This window comes from Natrix helvetica (genome assembly GCF_964273705.1).
Source record: "Natrix helvetica genome assembly, chromosome: 11".
In the NCBI taxonomy this organism is placed as follows: Eukaryota; Metazoa; Chordata; class Lepidosauria; order Squamata; family Natricidae; genus Natrix; species Natrix helvetica.
In genome coordinates, this window is record NC_138562.1 from 17,703,190 (window position 1) to 17,720,638 (window position 17,449).

At 41.9% G+C, this 17,449-nt stretch overlaps 1 protein-coding gene across 1 annotated transcript in view; it reads left to right on the forward strand.

Moving 5' to 3' along the window:
• Positions 1 to 14,165, forward strand: part of SEPTIN6 (septin 6) — a 35,684-nt gene extending 21,519 nt beyond the window's left edge. Inside the window, exons 6-11 of the mRNA XM_081964246.1 lie at positions 1,923 to 2,084; positions 3,027 to 3,123; positions 4,592 to 4,760; positions 5,690 to 5,822; positions 6,766 to 6,956; positions 12,515 to 14,165. Of these exons, the coding sequence (XP_081820372.1) occupies positions 1,923 to 2,084; positions 3,027 to 3,123; positions 4,592 to 4,760; positions 5,690 to 5,822; positions 6,766 to 6,956; positions 12,515 to 12,539 (777 nt within the window). The 3' untranslated portion in view covers positions 12,540 to 14,165. The remainder of the gene's footprint in view (positions 1 to 1,922; positions 2,085 to 3,026; positions 3,124 to 4,591; positions 4,761 to 5,689; positions 5,823 to 6,765; positions 6,957 to 12,514) is intronic.
• Positions 14,166 to 17,449: the final 3,284 nt, after the last annotated feature.

Below are 17,449 nucleotides of genomic sequence, written 5' to 3' on the forward strand. Positions count from 1 at the left end.
TCCAGCAGCAAGTTTAAGGAGGTCTGTTGCTATTTGGGGGGAAAGAAGATTGGAAGATTGAGCCAAGAGATTCAGCCAAGGCAGTGACCAGATAAGAGACAGCCTAGCCCACACTGAATAGTGGGTGGGGCAATTATCTCAGAAGGGATCCTTCTCTAAGTCCTCAGGCTGTAAAGTGATGGTGGGACTTTCAGACTTGTAAGTAAGTAAGTAAGTAAACTTTTATTTATAAACCGCGCCCTTTCCTAAACAGGACTCGGGGCGGTGTACAGACATATTAAAAACCATATAGATACAAAATATAAATGTGCATAAATATATAAACATATAAACATATAAACGGAGGAGGTAGAATGTGCTGTACCAAATTTAAATTAAAATACAAATATAATTAAAATTTCCCTTAAAAATTACACAGTAAGATGTTTGCCAGGAGGTTAAAGATGGAACTATACATCAGTCAAGCCAGCTAATTGGAACAGGTGGGTCTTAAGCTTCTGTCGGAAGGAGCGGAGGTCGTTAGTAGTTCTAATATTGTAAGTTTCTCTTAATGTAACTTCCCTACAAATTTAGCATTAGCTCACCTGGTTTTGACTCCTATCTGGTGTCAGAGTTCCAAATAGCATCCAAAATTAAATCAGAGTCCGAGGCAAAGGATTCCTCAAAGTTCCAATTTATTAAGAGAGCCGTGTTGGCACACCTGGGAAAACCTGAATCTGAAAGCTTCCCAGTTTTCCCCACCCAGTTGAAAGTTCAAGATCTTGCCCCCACACCCACAAGTCCATCCCATGGTCCAATCTTCCACTGCCACGATGACAGATTCCACCCATCCAGATCCGGTCAGGTGCAGAAGTGCAAAGACAAAGGATGACCTTGGCTTTCTAGAAAGAATTTTGTTATGGCTACATCTCGTCTCACTTCTTACAATCCCCCTCCCATTTTCCCACGCTAGAAAATGCATAGTAGAATAATAGAAAGTGTGGCAGGCCGAAGATCCACAAGAAAAGATGGCTGCAGACCTGACATCTGGTTTACCCCAACTGGCTGCCCTCAATCTTGCAAGTCTGAAAGTGCATCCTTTTCCCCCTCCTCCTTTACAGCTAAAGAAACTAGGGAAGGTCTCTTTGGAACCTCTGTTCAGCTCTGGGCTCTTCTGTCTCTTATCTGACCATTCCCTAGTCAGCTTCTCTTTGGCCCATCTACCAAGGTCTTTCCCACAAAATCATTTATTACACAATGATTTTTCTTCAAGGAAAGTTTTGGATGATTCCAGCGGTTCAGAATGGATAATCTTGAATTGAATCAGAACTGGACAAACTATGATACAGGGAGCCTGATTGTGCCACCAATTATCCATGACCTGCATACCCCAAACTGGTGCATGTCAATGTGAAGCTCTTTGCAGCCATTGGCTATCCCATTTTGGGGTAGAAACGTAGGGGAAAGGAATGGAACACTAACCAAAACCTTGCTTCCCAAACAAAGAATTAGACCACGTTTCCCCGAAAATAAGACAGGGTCTTATTTTCTTTTTTAACCCCGAAATAAACACTTGGCCTTATTTTCAGGGAGGTCTTATGATTTTTGAGGTGCAGGAGGAGGTAAGCGTGATCAACTAATGGCTGCTGCTGTGTTGCAGTATTTTCAGGGAGGGCTTATTTTAGCGCATGTTCTCAAAACCCCGATTGGGCTTCTTACTTATTTCTTGGAAATAGGGGATGTGTGCATATTTCCTATTCAGTTTTGATTCTTTTCTCTCTACATATATTTTTTTAAACTCCAAAAATAATGTAAAAGAGAATGCCATCTGGTTTTGCCTGCTCTGGAACATCGCTTCTTAACTCTGGGAATTTTCACGCAATCAAACTTCATGTCGTTTAAATGTTCAGAACGCCTCTTTTCTCTGTTGGGATTCCCTGCAGGTGAATATCATTCCTATTATTGCCAAATCTGACGCTATCTCCAAGAGCGAGCTGACCAAATTCAAAATTAAGATCACCAGTGAACTCGTGAGCAACGGAGTGCAAATCTACCAATTCCCTACCGACGATGAATCTGTGTCAGAAATCAATGGAACCATGAACGTAAGATAATACCGCAATAACCATAATCACTTCTGTATTTAAATATTGCTTTTGGAAAAAAAGTCTCTGGGGATTCTCCATCATCCAGATTCATGGTTGTCCCAAAGGTGTTTTTTCAAGAGGCAACTGGACTTTCTGGTTTTTCCTTTGAAGAGGTTTTGCTTCTCACCCAAGAAGCTTCTTCAGTTCTGAGAGAAGCTGAAGAAGCGTCTGAGAGAAGCTGAGGAAGCTTCTTGGATGAGAAGTGAAACCTCTTCAAAGAAAAACCAGAAAGTCCAGTTGCCTCTTGAAAAAAACACCTTTGGGACATTGGAAAAAAGATTCACACCTGATCTCTGTTCCAGACTTTCAGGCAGGACTTCCTTGTTATTGTTATTGTTCCTTCCTTCATCCACAATTTTGAAAGTATATTTTTATTTTAGTTTATTTTTTAATTGAACTATCGTTAGTAAACATAACTAACTAAATCAACGTAGATATAACATGAATAGAGGGTGAGTGGGGGGGAAATAAAAATACCAACTAATCTGCTAAAAGTTTTCTAGATGCTTTTACTGGTTTATTGTTTTTGTTTTAATGGTTTTATAATTTTTGAAATGCAACCCACCAGAGGTGCTTGGTTGAATTGGGCGACTGTAGAAATTGAATGAATAAATGAATAACCATTAATAAATAAAATGCAAGAGGAGAGGTACGATTTTCAGATTTAACCATGCATGTGAGGTATTGCCTTATTGTAGTCTATTGCTATAGGGATAAACCATAAAATCCACCCAAGTTTGATGATACATCAACTAATATTGAAGTTGCATTCTCTCTCTCTCTCTCTCTCTCTCTCTCTCTCTCTCTCTCTCTCTCTCTCTCTCTCCTCCCTCCCTCCCTCCCTCCCTCCCTCCCTCCCTCTCTCTCTCTCTCTCTCTCTCTCTCTCTTTGGTGCTCCAGGCTCATTTACCTTTTGCCATCATTGGCAGCACAGAAGAAATCAAGATAGGAAATAAAATGATGAGGGCACGTCAATATCCGTGGGGGATCGTGCAGGGTAAGTAAAGTGGCTAGTTCAAGAGACCTTGCTGGCACCTTGACAAAACGTTCTTCCTTGTTGGGTTAACTTGACCGTGTGCAGCTGATCCTGAACAAGATAGCTTCCTAGAAGGTCCCACCTGTGTAATAACTTTTGGAGTTGTGTTTTTCGGTTCCATAAGAAGCAACGGATGGAAACTAATCAAGGAGAGAAGCAACCTAGAACAAAGGAGACATTTCCTGATAGCTAGAACAATTCATCAGTGGAATGACTTGCCACCAGAAGTTGTTGGTGCCCCAACACTGGAGTTTTCCAAGAAGAGATGAGACAACCATTGGTCTGAAATGGTCTAGGGTTTCTTGCCTGAGTGGTTGGTTAGACTAGAAGACCTCCAAGGTCCCTTCCAACTCTGTTATTCTGTTATTCTCTTGAGCTTGGTTGTTTTCTTCCAGTCACTTCATTACCAAAATAAGTAACATCATCAGGGTTAAGAGGACCTCATAATTGAAATATTGATTTATTTTTGGAGTGGAAACGCTTCAGAATTCCTTCCTTAAATATTCTCCTGCTTAGGTTAACAGTACTGAACAAGTTAATATTGTTCTCATCACATATTTAGCCTATATAACTATTGGAAATGGGTGGGGGGAATCATATCTGCTCTTTGGTTGACTCTGCATTTGCTTTTATTTCTTAGGTGTCATTGTAAGTTTGTTGTTCTGTTTTCAACCATGGCAGTTTGAAGATGGATAGACTTCAACTCCCAGAATTCCACAGCCAGCCATACCCGCTGGGGAATTCTGGGAGTTGAGGTCCTTACATCTCAAAATCACTAAGATGGAAGAACAATGTTGTAGAACAGGGGTGTCAAATTTAAGTTCATTTGGGGCCGCATCAGGGTTGTGTTTGACCTGGAGGGGAGTGGCCAGGTGGGCGTGGCCAGCTTGACGTCACTTGTGTTGGGGTTGGGGGTACCTGTGATGGCCAAGTGCTAAGGTGGGACTTCCCTCAGACCCTCCATCACTCTCATTATAATCACCCTCCCTCCCTCCTGCCTTCCTGCCTCCCTCTTTTTCTTCCTTCTGTCCTTCCTTCCTTCCCTCCCTCCCTTCTTTCTTCCTTCCTTCCTTCTTCTTTTTCTGTCCCTCTTCATTCTCCTTTTTTCTTCCTTCCCCTCTTTCCATATTTTTCTTTGTCTTTCCTCATTTCCCTTCTCCCTTCTTGGATGCTCAAATGCAAAAGGGGAAGTATTTCTCCTTTTGTTTTGTTTTGCTTTAAGTTTTAGTTTTGCTAGCCCTCTGCTAGGAAATGAAGCCCCCACCCCCCATTTTCACTGGCTGTTTTCAGGGTGGCCCTGTGGGCCATTTCTAAGCACCACGGGGCCCCAAATTTGGCCCCCAGGCCTTGAGTTTGACACCCCTGTTGTAGAGCAGCATGCAATCAAATAAAATTGATCAGCTGCCCCTCTTTTTCACGACCCACACAGTGGAAAACGAAACCCACTGTGACTTTGTGAAACTCAGAGAGATGTTGATCCGGGTAAACATGGAAGATCTTCGCGAACAAACCCACACGCGCCATTATGAGTTATACCGACGGTGTAAACTGGAAGAAATGGGGTTTAAGGACACCGATCCCGACAGCAAGCCATTCAGGTACGGTTTACCAGAACAAGGGCACCCGTGGAAGGAAGGGGCTGTCAAAATGAAAGAAACCATGGTGGTGGTTGCTACTGCGTGAATAAAGTTTTGTCATCTGCTTTAACAGTGATCCTTGCACTACAGCACTACTTAATACAACATTGGTAGGGAAAAAAATTTGCTTAGAGGGGAAAAAAACTACGACCAAACTTGTTTTTAAAAACATAAACCTTGGTCTCAGATTCCTTCATGGCACTATTGTATACCAGCCAAGAGATATTTCAAATATTGATTGTTTGGGCAGATATATATATATGATCTTATCACTTTGTTGTTTGTATGTACACCGAGAGCTTATGAACTGGAGACAAATTCCTTGTGTGTCCAATAACACTTGGCCAATGAAGAACTATTTATTCTATTCTATTCTATTCTATTCTATTCTATTCTATTCCATTCTTCATTCCAATATTTATTCTATTCTATTCTATTCTTCATTCCAATATTTATTCTATTCCATTCCATTCTTCATTCCAATATTTATTCTATTCTATTCCATTCTTCATTCCAATATTTCTTCTCTTCTCCATTCTAATATTTATTCTATTCTATTTTATTCTATTCTTGTGATTTCCCTTTTGAGATCTTCTGACAAGCAAAGTCAATGGCAGAAGCCAACTTCACTTATATTAACTTGATACTAACTTATCAACTGCAGGGTTTCACTTAACAACAGTCGCCAGAAAGATCATGAAATGGAACAAAACTCACTTAGCAAAAGTCTCAGCCAAAGAAATGTTGTGGCCCTCAGCCGAGGTCTACCTATATCATCTTGATTCTGCAGGTGTGCAAGCAGAAGATATGAATAGGTTTTGGATGGCATGAGCTGACTCAAGCTGAATTGGCTGGTTTTCCCCACCCTTCTTTTCAAATTCTTGCTGTAGTTTACAAGAAACCTACGAGGCCAAAAGGAATGAATTTCTTGGAGAGCTTCAGAAGAAAGAGGAGGAGATGAGGCAGATGTTCGTCCAGAGGGTGAAAGAGAAGGAAGCGGAGCTGAAAGAGGCTGAAAAAGAGGTGAATCGATTGATTGATTGATTGATTGATTAAATGTATTTGCTCTCTATCTCATGTCGAAGCGACTCTTGAATTGATGATGGTCTGCAGCGAGGTTGCGATGGTATCAGACCAATCATAACCAACGGGTGGGATTGAAAACTTTTAGCAACCCATTCTCTGCCTGGTTGCTGGGTGGGCATGCATGGCCATGGGGGCGTGGCCTACTCAGCCTCCTGCACCACAGGGCGGGAGGAGTTTATGCTCTCCCCAGGCTCCAGAGGCTTTTCTTGAGCCTCCGGGAGGGTGAAAATGGCCACTCCTGAGCTCCGGAGGTTGGAAACAGGCCTCCGGAGCCCAGGACTTTCCAGAACTTGTGGGAGGCCCGTTTTTCACCCTCCCAGAGCCTCCACATAAGAACAACCTGGCATTCAAAATGAGACTCCTGGGAGGGGCAGAACGGGGTGGGCAGGGCCAGCCAGTCCTTTCAACTACTGGTTCAGCGAACCAAATGTAAAATTAGCATCTAGTTCTCCCGAACTGGCCTGAATTGGCTGAATCTCAGCCCTGATAACCAAGATGACGAATGGTTTAGCTGAGCAACATTAAATGCATTCTTTCCGTCCCAACAACATCGCTTTTGTTGAATCGAGCTGCAAACCTCCCATCATCACCTGTCTTGTTTTGTGGAATCTCCCCCAAACAACATCTCAGGCCTGACCTCCGGGAGGTCTATTCCTCCCTTAAAATGAGTAGGGTTTTCAACCCTTACTTTCTTGTGGACTCTTTCTCTTTCTCTGCAAAGCAAAGAGAGAAGTATCTGTGAATATAATGGCAGCCAGAGAGAGGTTTTCTCAGAATGCCACGTATTATTTGGAGCATAAGACGCACCAAGGTTTTGAAAAGGCAAGGATCTTTCCTTGAGAATTGGATTGACTTGTGTGCCTTGGTACCCTTATTCCAGCTCCACGAGAAATTTGATCGTCTGAAGAAGCTGCACCAGGATGAGAAGAAGAAACTGGAGGACAAGAAGAAAACCTTGGATGATGAAGTCAACGCGTTTAAGCAAAGGAAGACAGCCGCTGAATTGCTTCAGTCTCAGACTCAGCAGGCAGGAGGTTCACAGACACTGAAAAGGGAAAAGGAGAGAAAAAAGTAAGTGGGCATCTTGGGCTTCTTCCTTCCTTCTTTTCTCCACAGTTGAGGTCTTTTGACCATCCTTGTGGTACCAACATGTCTTACCTCTTTTCTGAAATCCTCTGTGAGAGCTGAGCTGTTTGGGGCATGGATAGGTAGAGTGATAGGATCTCTTGGGTTTTAATCAATTTAATCAACATCTGGTGATTTCCCATCTGTTCGTAGCAACGTTTCCTGGGCTTTCCTACTTGAAAGATGGCGGACAGTCTCTGAACCCACCTTGGTAGCTCAAAAGATTGGTTCCCATCATAAAAACTGACCATATCTAATTTATAGGACTGCTTGACCAGAAAGACACAATATGGTTTCTACGGGTTGGCTGCAGTGAGAAGATGGAGTTAGATCGGGTCATCTGGTCACACTATTGATTCCATCTTATTTACCTCACCTCATGAGAGGAAATCTGTCCTTTGACCCATGTTCTCCTCATTCTTCATGGACCATTGACTTCTGTTACCTCAAAGAGTCACTCCTTTAGGGATACAAGTGGCTTTTACCTCAGGCATATAGGAAGAAAATATCCCTCTCTTGCTTGCATTATCTGAAGAGTTGAAGAAATGGTGGTCCTCAGTCTGAGTTCGAAGCTTTTAAGATAGTGTCCACCTTAGCAACTTTAAGGTATATGGACTTCAACCCCCAGAATTCCCTGGCTAGCAATGCATTAAACACATCTTATTGTTATTAATGTTAATGTTGTTAAGGTGGACCAATCTTTTTAACTTTAACTTTACTTTATTGTTACTGCACCTCGTACAACAAAATTAAACGCCATCTTCAGTGTACATTATACATAAGAAAAACTACAATTGAAGCATAGCCAGCCGAACAAGCAGGTTCAAAAATAATTTCTCTCCTTGGGCTATCAACCTCTTAAACACAACCGCAAATCACTCCACGCACACGGAGAAACGTATGACTAGTTTCTTTCTTTCTTTCTTTCTTTCTTTCTTTCTTTCTTTCTTTCTGTCTGTCTGTCTGTCTGTCTGTCTTTTCTTTCTGTCTGTCTGTCTCTCTTTCTTTCCATCCATCCATCTGTCCATCCATCCATCTTTCTTTCTTTCTTTCTTTCTTTCTTTCTTTCTTTCTTTCTTTCTTTCTTTCTTTTTCTTTCTTCTTTCTTTCTCTCAGTCTCTTTCTTTCTTTCCATCCATCCATCTGTCCATCCTTCTTTCTTTCTTTTTTCTTTCTCTCTCTCTCTCTCTCTCTCTCTCTCTCTTCTTTTTTTCTCTAATTACTTGCATAGGGATTATTCATTATACTATTTATGTTGTTTGTATTTTTTTTGTCATGGATTGCACCAAGTGAGGCGAAAACCAATTTCGTTGTATACATGATATACAACGACAATAATGGCTATATACTACCACTATAAAAATACAACAAAAAAACCCACACATCATTCACAAATTCTCTACCGTTGAATTAAAAACCCCCTGATATTGCATTTTTGACTTCAGGGGTGGGCTCAGAGAGCGTCCTCCATCTTCCACCCTTTTGTTGTTTTTTGTTTTTTGATGCCGCTTTATATAAGGCAGTTGAGGTTCATAAAGGGACATTTTTTATCCGCCCCCAACCGAGATATGGGAAGGAGAACCATATAGCAGGTCAGATAAAACCCATTATATATATAATTTTATTTCTTTCCCTCTTACATTTTTTGCCTTCCTCTTAGTTCTTATTTGTGTGCTATTTTTCAGTTAATCCCTGCTGTTTGCTGCATGGTGCATGAAACGGTACCTTGTGTTGGTAAGCTGTGACTAAACCGAGATGGCAAGGCAGTGGGACCCACAAACACACCTTGTGCCAGACGAGACACAATCCTCCTGAATCGTCCGACTCCTAGTATTTTGGGAGCATTCCCAAGATACAGAATTTCCAGTTGTGTGTCCTTCCTTCTAAGTGAGGGGAAGGCAGTCGGAATATTCTGTCCCTTCTCCGTCAGCTATTTGAACTGCCACCAAGATTTTTTTTTTAAGTGTTACATTTTTTTTGAAAAAAAGTATTAAAAATCTTTCCTCCAAAATGCGAAACTTTTTTTTAAAAAGTATTAAAATCTTTCTTCTGAAATGTTTCCTCCCCCCCTTCCGCCACATTTTTTTGGGGGGTACCTGATGTTGGTTTACATAAGGCAGTAAGTAACTGAGGTTCATAAAAGGATATTTTTTTCATCCCCCACCCCCGAAAAAAATTCTGGATAGGAGTGATACGGTGGCCTAGATCTCGAGCTCTCGCCTCACAATCTGGAGGCTGTGAGTTCGATCCTAGGTAGAGGCAGATATTTCTCTCTCTGGGCAAAATGAGAATACATCTGCTGAAACAAAACTCCGCATTGGTGACAGGGAAAGGCATCCGGCCATTAATCACTCAGGTAGCTCCATTCGGTTGCCCAGACTCCACCCCGCAATGGATTATGGGGTCGTTAAGATATGATAATGATTCTGGATAGGATGAGGTTTTGCTCAATACACTTTGTGTAAAAGCAAAGGCAGGCCTCAAAGAACCAAATTCTATGAGTGACCGAAGACCAAATGGCACTGGAAAAAAAGTGACTTACAACCAGTCCTTGCATTTACGTCCGTCATAGAATTCCCAGAGTCAGGAAAATTGGGCCTGACTGACTCACTTAACAACTACCTTGCTTAGCGATGGAAATTCTAGTCCCAATTGTAGTCATAAATCAAGGGCCATCTATAGTATTATTAGCCTTTAGTTGCTAAGCTGGTTAGACCCAAACAATCACTAAGCCTTCCACTACTGGAAAGAAATAATAATCTTCCAGCTGTTTATAGGATGAAATCTTACTTGAATCACCGAGAACCTTTTTTTTACAATAGTCAATGGGTGGCTCCGATATATAATTTAAACGAGTTTTTCTAGGGTTAAAAGGACTTTTCCAGAACAGTTTGCACCCGGAATGAAAGACAAGCTAAGAACAGAAAAGAGAAAAACCAACAGTTTGTCTTCGGGACGACATCAGCCATATGAAAAACGGGCCCAAACAATAGACTTGTTTATCCTGGTCTCGGAACATAACCCAAGGCTGGAGAACAACTGGGATAAACATTGTGAGTCGTTGTTAGCTTTTGAATTGCTTTTGGCCAGTTGCCATGTCCAACCCTGAAAGCCTGCTAGTTGTAGGTCAAAGAAGCCTCTTCTTTGGTCTCTCAGATTATGGGTGAAAAATAAAAGATTTGGAGAACAAGGGAAGCGGTTCTTCTTTTGCGAGATCCTTCCCAACCATTCCCGGATCTTTCCAGTTTTGACTTGGGCTGGGAAATTTTGCATGGCGCATGCTTTTTCCTGCATCCACCTAAACTGCCAGCTGCAATCTGCTAGCACCAAAAAAAAAAAAAAAAAAAACCCTCCAAACGAACTTAATGCTGCCCAATCCAAGCATGTTAAAACAATTTTTTTTTAAAAAAACTAACAATTTTTTCTCCCTTTCTTCTTATAATTTAGACACCAGAGATGGGCAAGTAGATTGTGGCGATGCCAGAATTGTGTTGAAGCTTGTCTGCGTTTCTTTGCCAGTGTTACAAGAATTTAAGTTGGAAGCATCCCCTATTTTAAAATTGCTAGGTGGTTTATGAGCTTAAGGGTTAAAGAAGTTTAAAAGACTGATAAATGTTGCTTCTAATTCATTGTGGTCATTTTATTCCTCAATTAAGAATGTTGTTAAGCCTTAAAGTCAGGTTTTTTAAATCAACTATTTATATTTTGTTCCAGGATAGGAAGATCACAGTTGATAAATACTGTGTGTTTATTTTCAATCAAACAGCATCTGCCATAAAACACACACCTTTGAATGTCATATATAAACAATGGTCTTTGCACCTCATACAGTATCTCTCGGTGTGACACTGAATTCAAAATTATGTTGCCCATCTCTGGTTCCAACGTTTATTTAGCTTCAATTAATTAAGAAAAACATTCATCCTTTTTCGTTGTGGTTCGTTTGCAGTTCAAGCTTCCTGCAGACCTTTCTCCGGGAAAAAATAATAATCACATTTTGAATTAATACGCATTTCATCCCTGTACCTTTTCTTTCTAATGCATTTTCTTCTTCTTTCCTGCAATTTTTTTTTAAATTTTTTGTTTTGTTCTGTTTTCCTGAATGCAAAAAAGAGGCTGTATTCTCTTCACTGTTTTGGCAAAGGTTTTTTTTTTTTTTTTTTTTTTGGCAATTCTTTCTTGGATTTGATGAGCTAAGCTCCACATGTCCTTCTGTTTTTATCCTGTTGACCGGCAGTTTCTGTCAGGATGGATGTCCCCAAAATGTTTAGCATCAGCATTTCAGTAAGCCACAGATTGTTGCGTATGTGGGTGTGTTTGTGTGCAAGCTGCATGTCTGGTTAAGAGTTGCGTTTTTTTCTCTCTCAGAGAGAGAGGGAGGGAGGGAGGGAGGGACAAAAGGTTCATTTTTCTCTTTGCTTTTTTTGGAACAGCTTTTTAGGATATTTTTAAGGAAGGCTTGGTTCATCCGATTGTTGATTTTCTCTGCATCTTGACTGTTACAAACACAACAAAATGAGTGCAACAATAAGAATTTGAAGATGTAACCAGAGCTGTTTTTAGCTTTTCCCATCCTGAATGTTGAGCCTTGGACCTTCAACGTATAAACAAGAATTTTACCATTGAGTTACACCTGGCTAGAGTCTATAGTTAGGGACACGGCGGCTCAGTGGCTAAGACGCTGAGCTTGCCGATCAGAAAGGTCGGCAGTTCGGCGGTTCGAATCCCTAGCGCCGCGTAATGGAGTGAGCTCCCGTGACTTGTCCCAGCTTCTGCCAACCTAGCAGTTCGAAAGCACGTAAAAAATGCAAGTAGAAAAATAGGAACCACCTTTGATGGGAAAGTAACAGCTTTCTCTGCGCCTTCGACATTTAGTCATGCCGGCCACATGACCCTGGAGACGTCTTTAGACAACGCTGGCTCTTTGGCTTTGAAACGGAGATGAGCACCGCCTCCTAGAGTCGGGAATGACTAGCACATATGTGTGAGGGGAACCTTTACCTTTACCTAAGACTTATGGATTTCAACTCCCAGAATTCCCCAGCCAGCATGAAGTCCACAAGCATGGCTGGCTGGGGAATTCTGCGAGTTGAAGTCCACAAGTCTTACAATTGCTAAGTTGGCAGACCCTTGCTCTACATAAAATGCCCCCTCTCTAAAACTAGCCATTCCTGAGCCAAACAACCAGCTTGATGGATGGTTGACATTAGGATATCTTTCTCAGCCCCATCGCCAAATCACCGTTCACATTTTCAACATCCTTGGAAACCGTTCAAATCTGAAAGCTTGACGTAAACTCATTGTACTGAAATCGCTTCTGAATGAACGCAATCCCCTCGCAGGTTTCCTCCTACGTTATTTCCATTTCGGGGGGGGGGGCAGTCTTTGTCCTTATCTCTGATGGGAAGCTTCTAAAAAAAAGCAAAATAAACAAAACAATTCTGGTTAATGCTTTGTTTATATATATATATATATTGCTTTATTTTGTTACCCTTCTTTTACAGTAATCCCTGGCTATGTACTGAGTAGTCCCCCCTTCAATATACTGATCTGGGATGTCGATCTTCACTTATTTATTGCTCTCCCGTTCAGCCTTGGCCGTCTCATGGGCCTTCCAGAATGCCATTTTATACTCTACTACGCAAAGAGTTTACAGGAAATTCTCAACTTACAACACTTCATTTAGTCACTGTTCAAAGTTACAAGGGCATTGAAAAATGGGATTGGTGACCATTTTTCACAGTTACCTTCGCTGCCTCCCCATAATCGTGGGATCAAAATTCAAACGGCTTGGTCACTGATTCATACTTATGACCGTTGCTGTGCCAACCTTCTGACAAGCAATGTCGATGGAAAAGGCCAGTTTCACTTCAACGACTTATTCATTTATCAGATGCAGGGATTCATGGAGCAGCTGTGGCGATTAAGGTTGTAAAATGGGGGGGGGGAGAAAACTCACTGAACAAGTGCCTCACTTAACAACGGAAAGGTTAGGCTGAATTGTCGTAAGTCGAGGACTACCTGTGTGTTCTTTTTATTTGCTGTTTCGGCTGTATCGCGGGGCGCGCCTGATGTAAAAGACCGATATTACAGCTTTTCTTGTGCCCTGTGGATTGTTTGGGATGCCCACTCTAAGGTTGCCTGCAAATGAGTCCACCAGGTTTACTCATCAGCAAGTGTCCTGTGAGCAAACTGAAGGATGATGTTGTATTTTCAAATGTCCACCTGCAGGGAATGGGATGACTCAGTGGCTAAGACGCTGAGCTTGTCGATCAGAAAGGTTGGCAGTTCGAATCCCTAATGCCGCGTAACGGAGTGAGCTCCCGTTACTTGTCCCAGCTTCTGCCAACCTAGCAGTTCAAAAGCACGTAAAAATGCAAGTAGAAAAATAGGGACCACCTTGGAGGGAAGGTAACAGCGTTCCGTGCGCCTTTGGCATTTAGTCATGCCGGCCACATGACCACGGAGATGTTTTTGGACAGCGCTGGCTCTTCGGCTTTGAAACGGAGATGAGATCACCCTGTAGAATCGGGAATGTCTAGTACATGTGTGCAAGGGAAACCTTAACTTTTATCTTTTCCAAAAAGCACAGAATACAAGCAGATATTTTAGAAGGGGGTGGGGAGAGCCAAATTTGAATCCTTTTCCCGCAGAACTAGGATGAAGCTTCCATCCCCGCGGGGCAAAATATCCCCGAATTTTAAGTGTTGGGTTTCAACCACAGAGAGCTCATTCAGCGAGTCTTGCTCTGTAATTCTGCCTTGCTTTTCTCCTGAATGTTGATTTGAAATATATATATATATGTGTATGTCTGTATTGTGCCATCCTGCGTTTCCTTCCGCCCCAAGACGCCTGCAGTCTTCTCTTCTAAAATGTGCACTGTACCAGGTAGTCCTCCTTTAGTGACTGACTCACTTAGCCATTGCCGTGACAAACGGTGACGAGAAAATCCCTTTGCAACCCATCCTCGCATTTATGACTTTCACAGATCTGCAGAGCAAAGGAAATCTGATCAGAAGCATCATCACGGTTTCACTTACCCCTGCTTCATTTTAACAACTGAGTCCTAATTTTGGTCGCTAAACAAGGACCACCTGATATTTAAGGTGGGCGCCCTCTTTTGACGGTGTTTTGCTGCTTGAAGACTCACCTGTTCCGATTAGCAGGCCTGGCATAATTCAACTGTCCCTCCTGGCAAATGTATTATATCTGGTTATTTTAGGGATTTTTTAATTTACTGTATTTGTTTTTAGGGGTTTGAATTTATTTTATATCTGCTTTGTACAGTTCTTTTAACGGCATTTTAACCTCCTCCATGTCAACTGTCAACTGTACATATTTAATTTTATTGTATCTTGTTATATTTTGTATGAACTGTACACCGCCCCGAGTCCCTTTCGGGAGAGGGGGCGGTCTAGAAGCATTAAATATTATATTATTATTATTATTGAAGTTCCTAACAGGGCGGCGAAGACATAGATTTACTGGTCTGTTTTGTTTTGTTTTTTTTCTTTCCATTCGATTGTGTTCCTTTTTGTTGTTTTGCTTTGCCTTTCATTGCCTCTTGTATCTCTCTGCCGTTGGACTGACAAAAACTTTCTTTCTCTCTTCTCTCTTTCCCTCTGTAGCTTTTTCTAACCCGTCTCCGCTTGCTGCATTTCTCTTGAGAAGACGTCTACTTGAGCGAACGTAGGGATACCCCATCCTGCTTGGGAAGGGAGAGGGGGAGACAAGAATAAATAAAAAGAAATTTAACCCGGGGAAGAAAAAAAAGAGAGAGATTTGAGTTTGTTTTCTTCCACTCCTATTTTTCCATATGTGCGTTTGGGGGTGTTTGGGATTCTATTTTATTTTTAAGCTGAGGTATCTCGGGCTTTTGCGAGACAAGATGGAAAAATAATGGGAGAGGCGAGACGTTTTCTGCAGCCCCTCCAAATATTGCAGTCCAATTAATGAGGTGGCTACTTCACACAGAGACAGGACTTATTGTGGGTTATGGTTATTGTTATTCCCTTCCAAGTTTTGCCTCAATGTCATGATCGTGGGAGTTTTTGTTTTTGTTTTTTGAGTAGAGGAGAGGAAAAAATTGTCCTGTTCCTTCATGGGTTGATGTGGATAAAAAAAATTATGCAACGAACAACACACAGAAAAAAAATAATGACTTTGCTACCTCTGAGAAAGATTTGCTTGGAACGCTGAGTAAAAGGACAGTCGGGGACTTTAGAGAAGGGAAATTCTATTTTTCATTGGGGAGAAGCAGCCTTAGATAACCTGCCATTTCAGTTTTAAAAAAGTAACGGACCTTTCCTAATTAAAATAAATGAATTCACTACATTTGTTTCTATTCAGCATCTTGCGTTGAGATGGAAAGTTCATGGTTTAAATCTCTCCTCCTGGATTCAGCTTTCTGTAGAAATGATTCATGCCTGCTGTCTTTGCCAGAATTCTTAAAATGCACAAAGAGCCTTAAGCATTTGAGGGGAGAAAGAAAGAGAGAGAGACGTATAAAGACCTAAGTAGTATTATCGTTGTAGAAGTAATCCCCGAAGTTCTAACCCCCTTTAAACCTTTGGGAAAGGAGGAAAAACAGAGGCTTCTATGTTAAGGTGGTGAAGGAAAATAAATTATAAATGCATCCTCTCTTGTTTTTTTTTCCAAAGTTATCATTTACAAGTCGCGTGTAACTGCCCTTAAAAAATGTACCTAACTCAGAACTTTTGGGGTTGTATTTGGAACCATTCACTGCATGGCCTGGTTCCCAACTATTCGTTTTTCCTGTTCTTTTTTTTCTGGAAGACCTTTTGTTATATATATATATACACATACACACACACAATATGTATATATACATACACAATATGTATATATACATACACAATATGTATATATACATACAGTATGTGTATATATATAGTATGTGTGTATGTATGTATGTATGTATATATATACATACACACATACACACATATATGTATACATATACATATATATATTTACACGATACACGTGAGCGAACCAGCACTGTTGAACTTAATACCTTTCTAATGTTGTCGATTTTCAATAAAAACTTACCCTCCCGAAATAAAAGCAGTTCCTGGTCATTATTTCCTTCCGCGGTTTCTCCAATGGTCTCGTTTGGATAGAACGGGGGTCTGCCACTTGTGGCTCTGGAGCCACATGTGGCTCTTTGATCCCTCTGCTGCGGCTCCCTGTTGCCAGTTGGCTGCACAATTGGTAAGGCTTTCGGTTACGACAGGTGGAGGAAAAAGGATGCCACACTAGGAGGAGACTCTATGATGGGGGAACTGAACTTCCGGTCGGCTCCAGAATTGAAGGGAGGGAGGGGGGGGGGGCTTCCGGTTAGGACCTTTGATTTGGCTCTTTGAATGTTTAAGGTTGCTGAAGACCCCCGGGATAGAACAATAAAAATCACATTCGCGTAAACTGTGCGGTTGGCAAGCACCAGGTGAAGTGATACGGATTTGGAAGAACGGATCTTTCAGGTATCGAATGCTCTCCCAGTTCTTTAAAATATGGAGGAACCACTTTTAAAAACAACCTCCTTCCAAGTAATGAAGACTTGGACTCCCCAGGGATCTTCTGCAAGGTGTCCAACCATCCGGAGGAGATCAAGATCCATTCTCAGATTCTTCAGAGATCATCTACAATGTCAGGAGCCGGTTGCCAAACTCTGAATTCTGGGGATGCTGCAATGGTCATTAAGTGTGAAAAACGGCCGCAAGTTGCTTTTTTTCAGTCGTAACTTCGGTCACATAAAGAACCGCTGTAAGTGGAGGGCTCCCTCTTATCTGAGTCTGTCCGCCAAGCTAACTTTCCCTACCTAAGACAGGACTAGAATTCACCATTTCCCAATGATTGGCCCAAAGTCACCAAACTGACTTTCCTGTCTAAAGTGGGAGTAGAACTCACTGTCTCCTAGTGATTGGCCCAAAGTCACCAAACTGGCTTTCCTGTCTAGGGTGGAACTAGAATTAATTCTCCTGGTTTATAGCCTTGTACCTTAACCATTAGCCCAGGGGTGTCCAAACTTGGGAACTTTAAGACTTGTGGACTTCAACTCCCAGAATTCCCCAGCCAGCTGGCTGGGGAATTCTGGGAGTTGAAGTCCACAAGTCTTAAAGTTCCCAAGTTTGGACACCCCTGCATTAGCCCAACTGGCTCTTTACCAATGGTTGCATAACTGCAGGGGGGGAGGTCACTGTGACAGTCGTAAATGTGAGGACCAGTCGTCACTTTCTTCAGCGCCGTTCTAACTTGGAACAGCCACTAACCATAACCTGGAAGACTGAGAATAGCTACAGAACTTTATTAGCTTTATAGCCTGGGAATCCTCCCGGCCGCTGGATGGCGCTGTGCCGCCGAGCTCCCGAAGAGAAACGTCGCTCGGGCCGCCTTCTCGGAAGCTCTCGGAGAGTTCC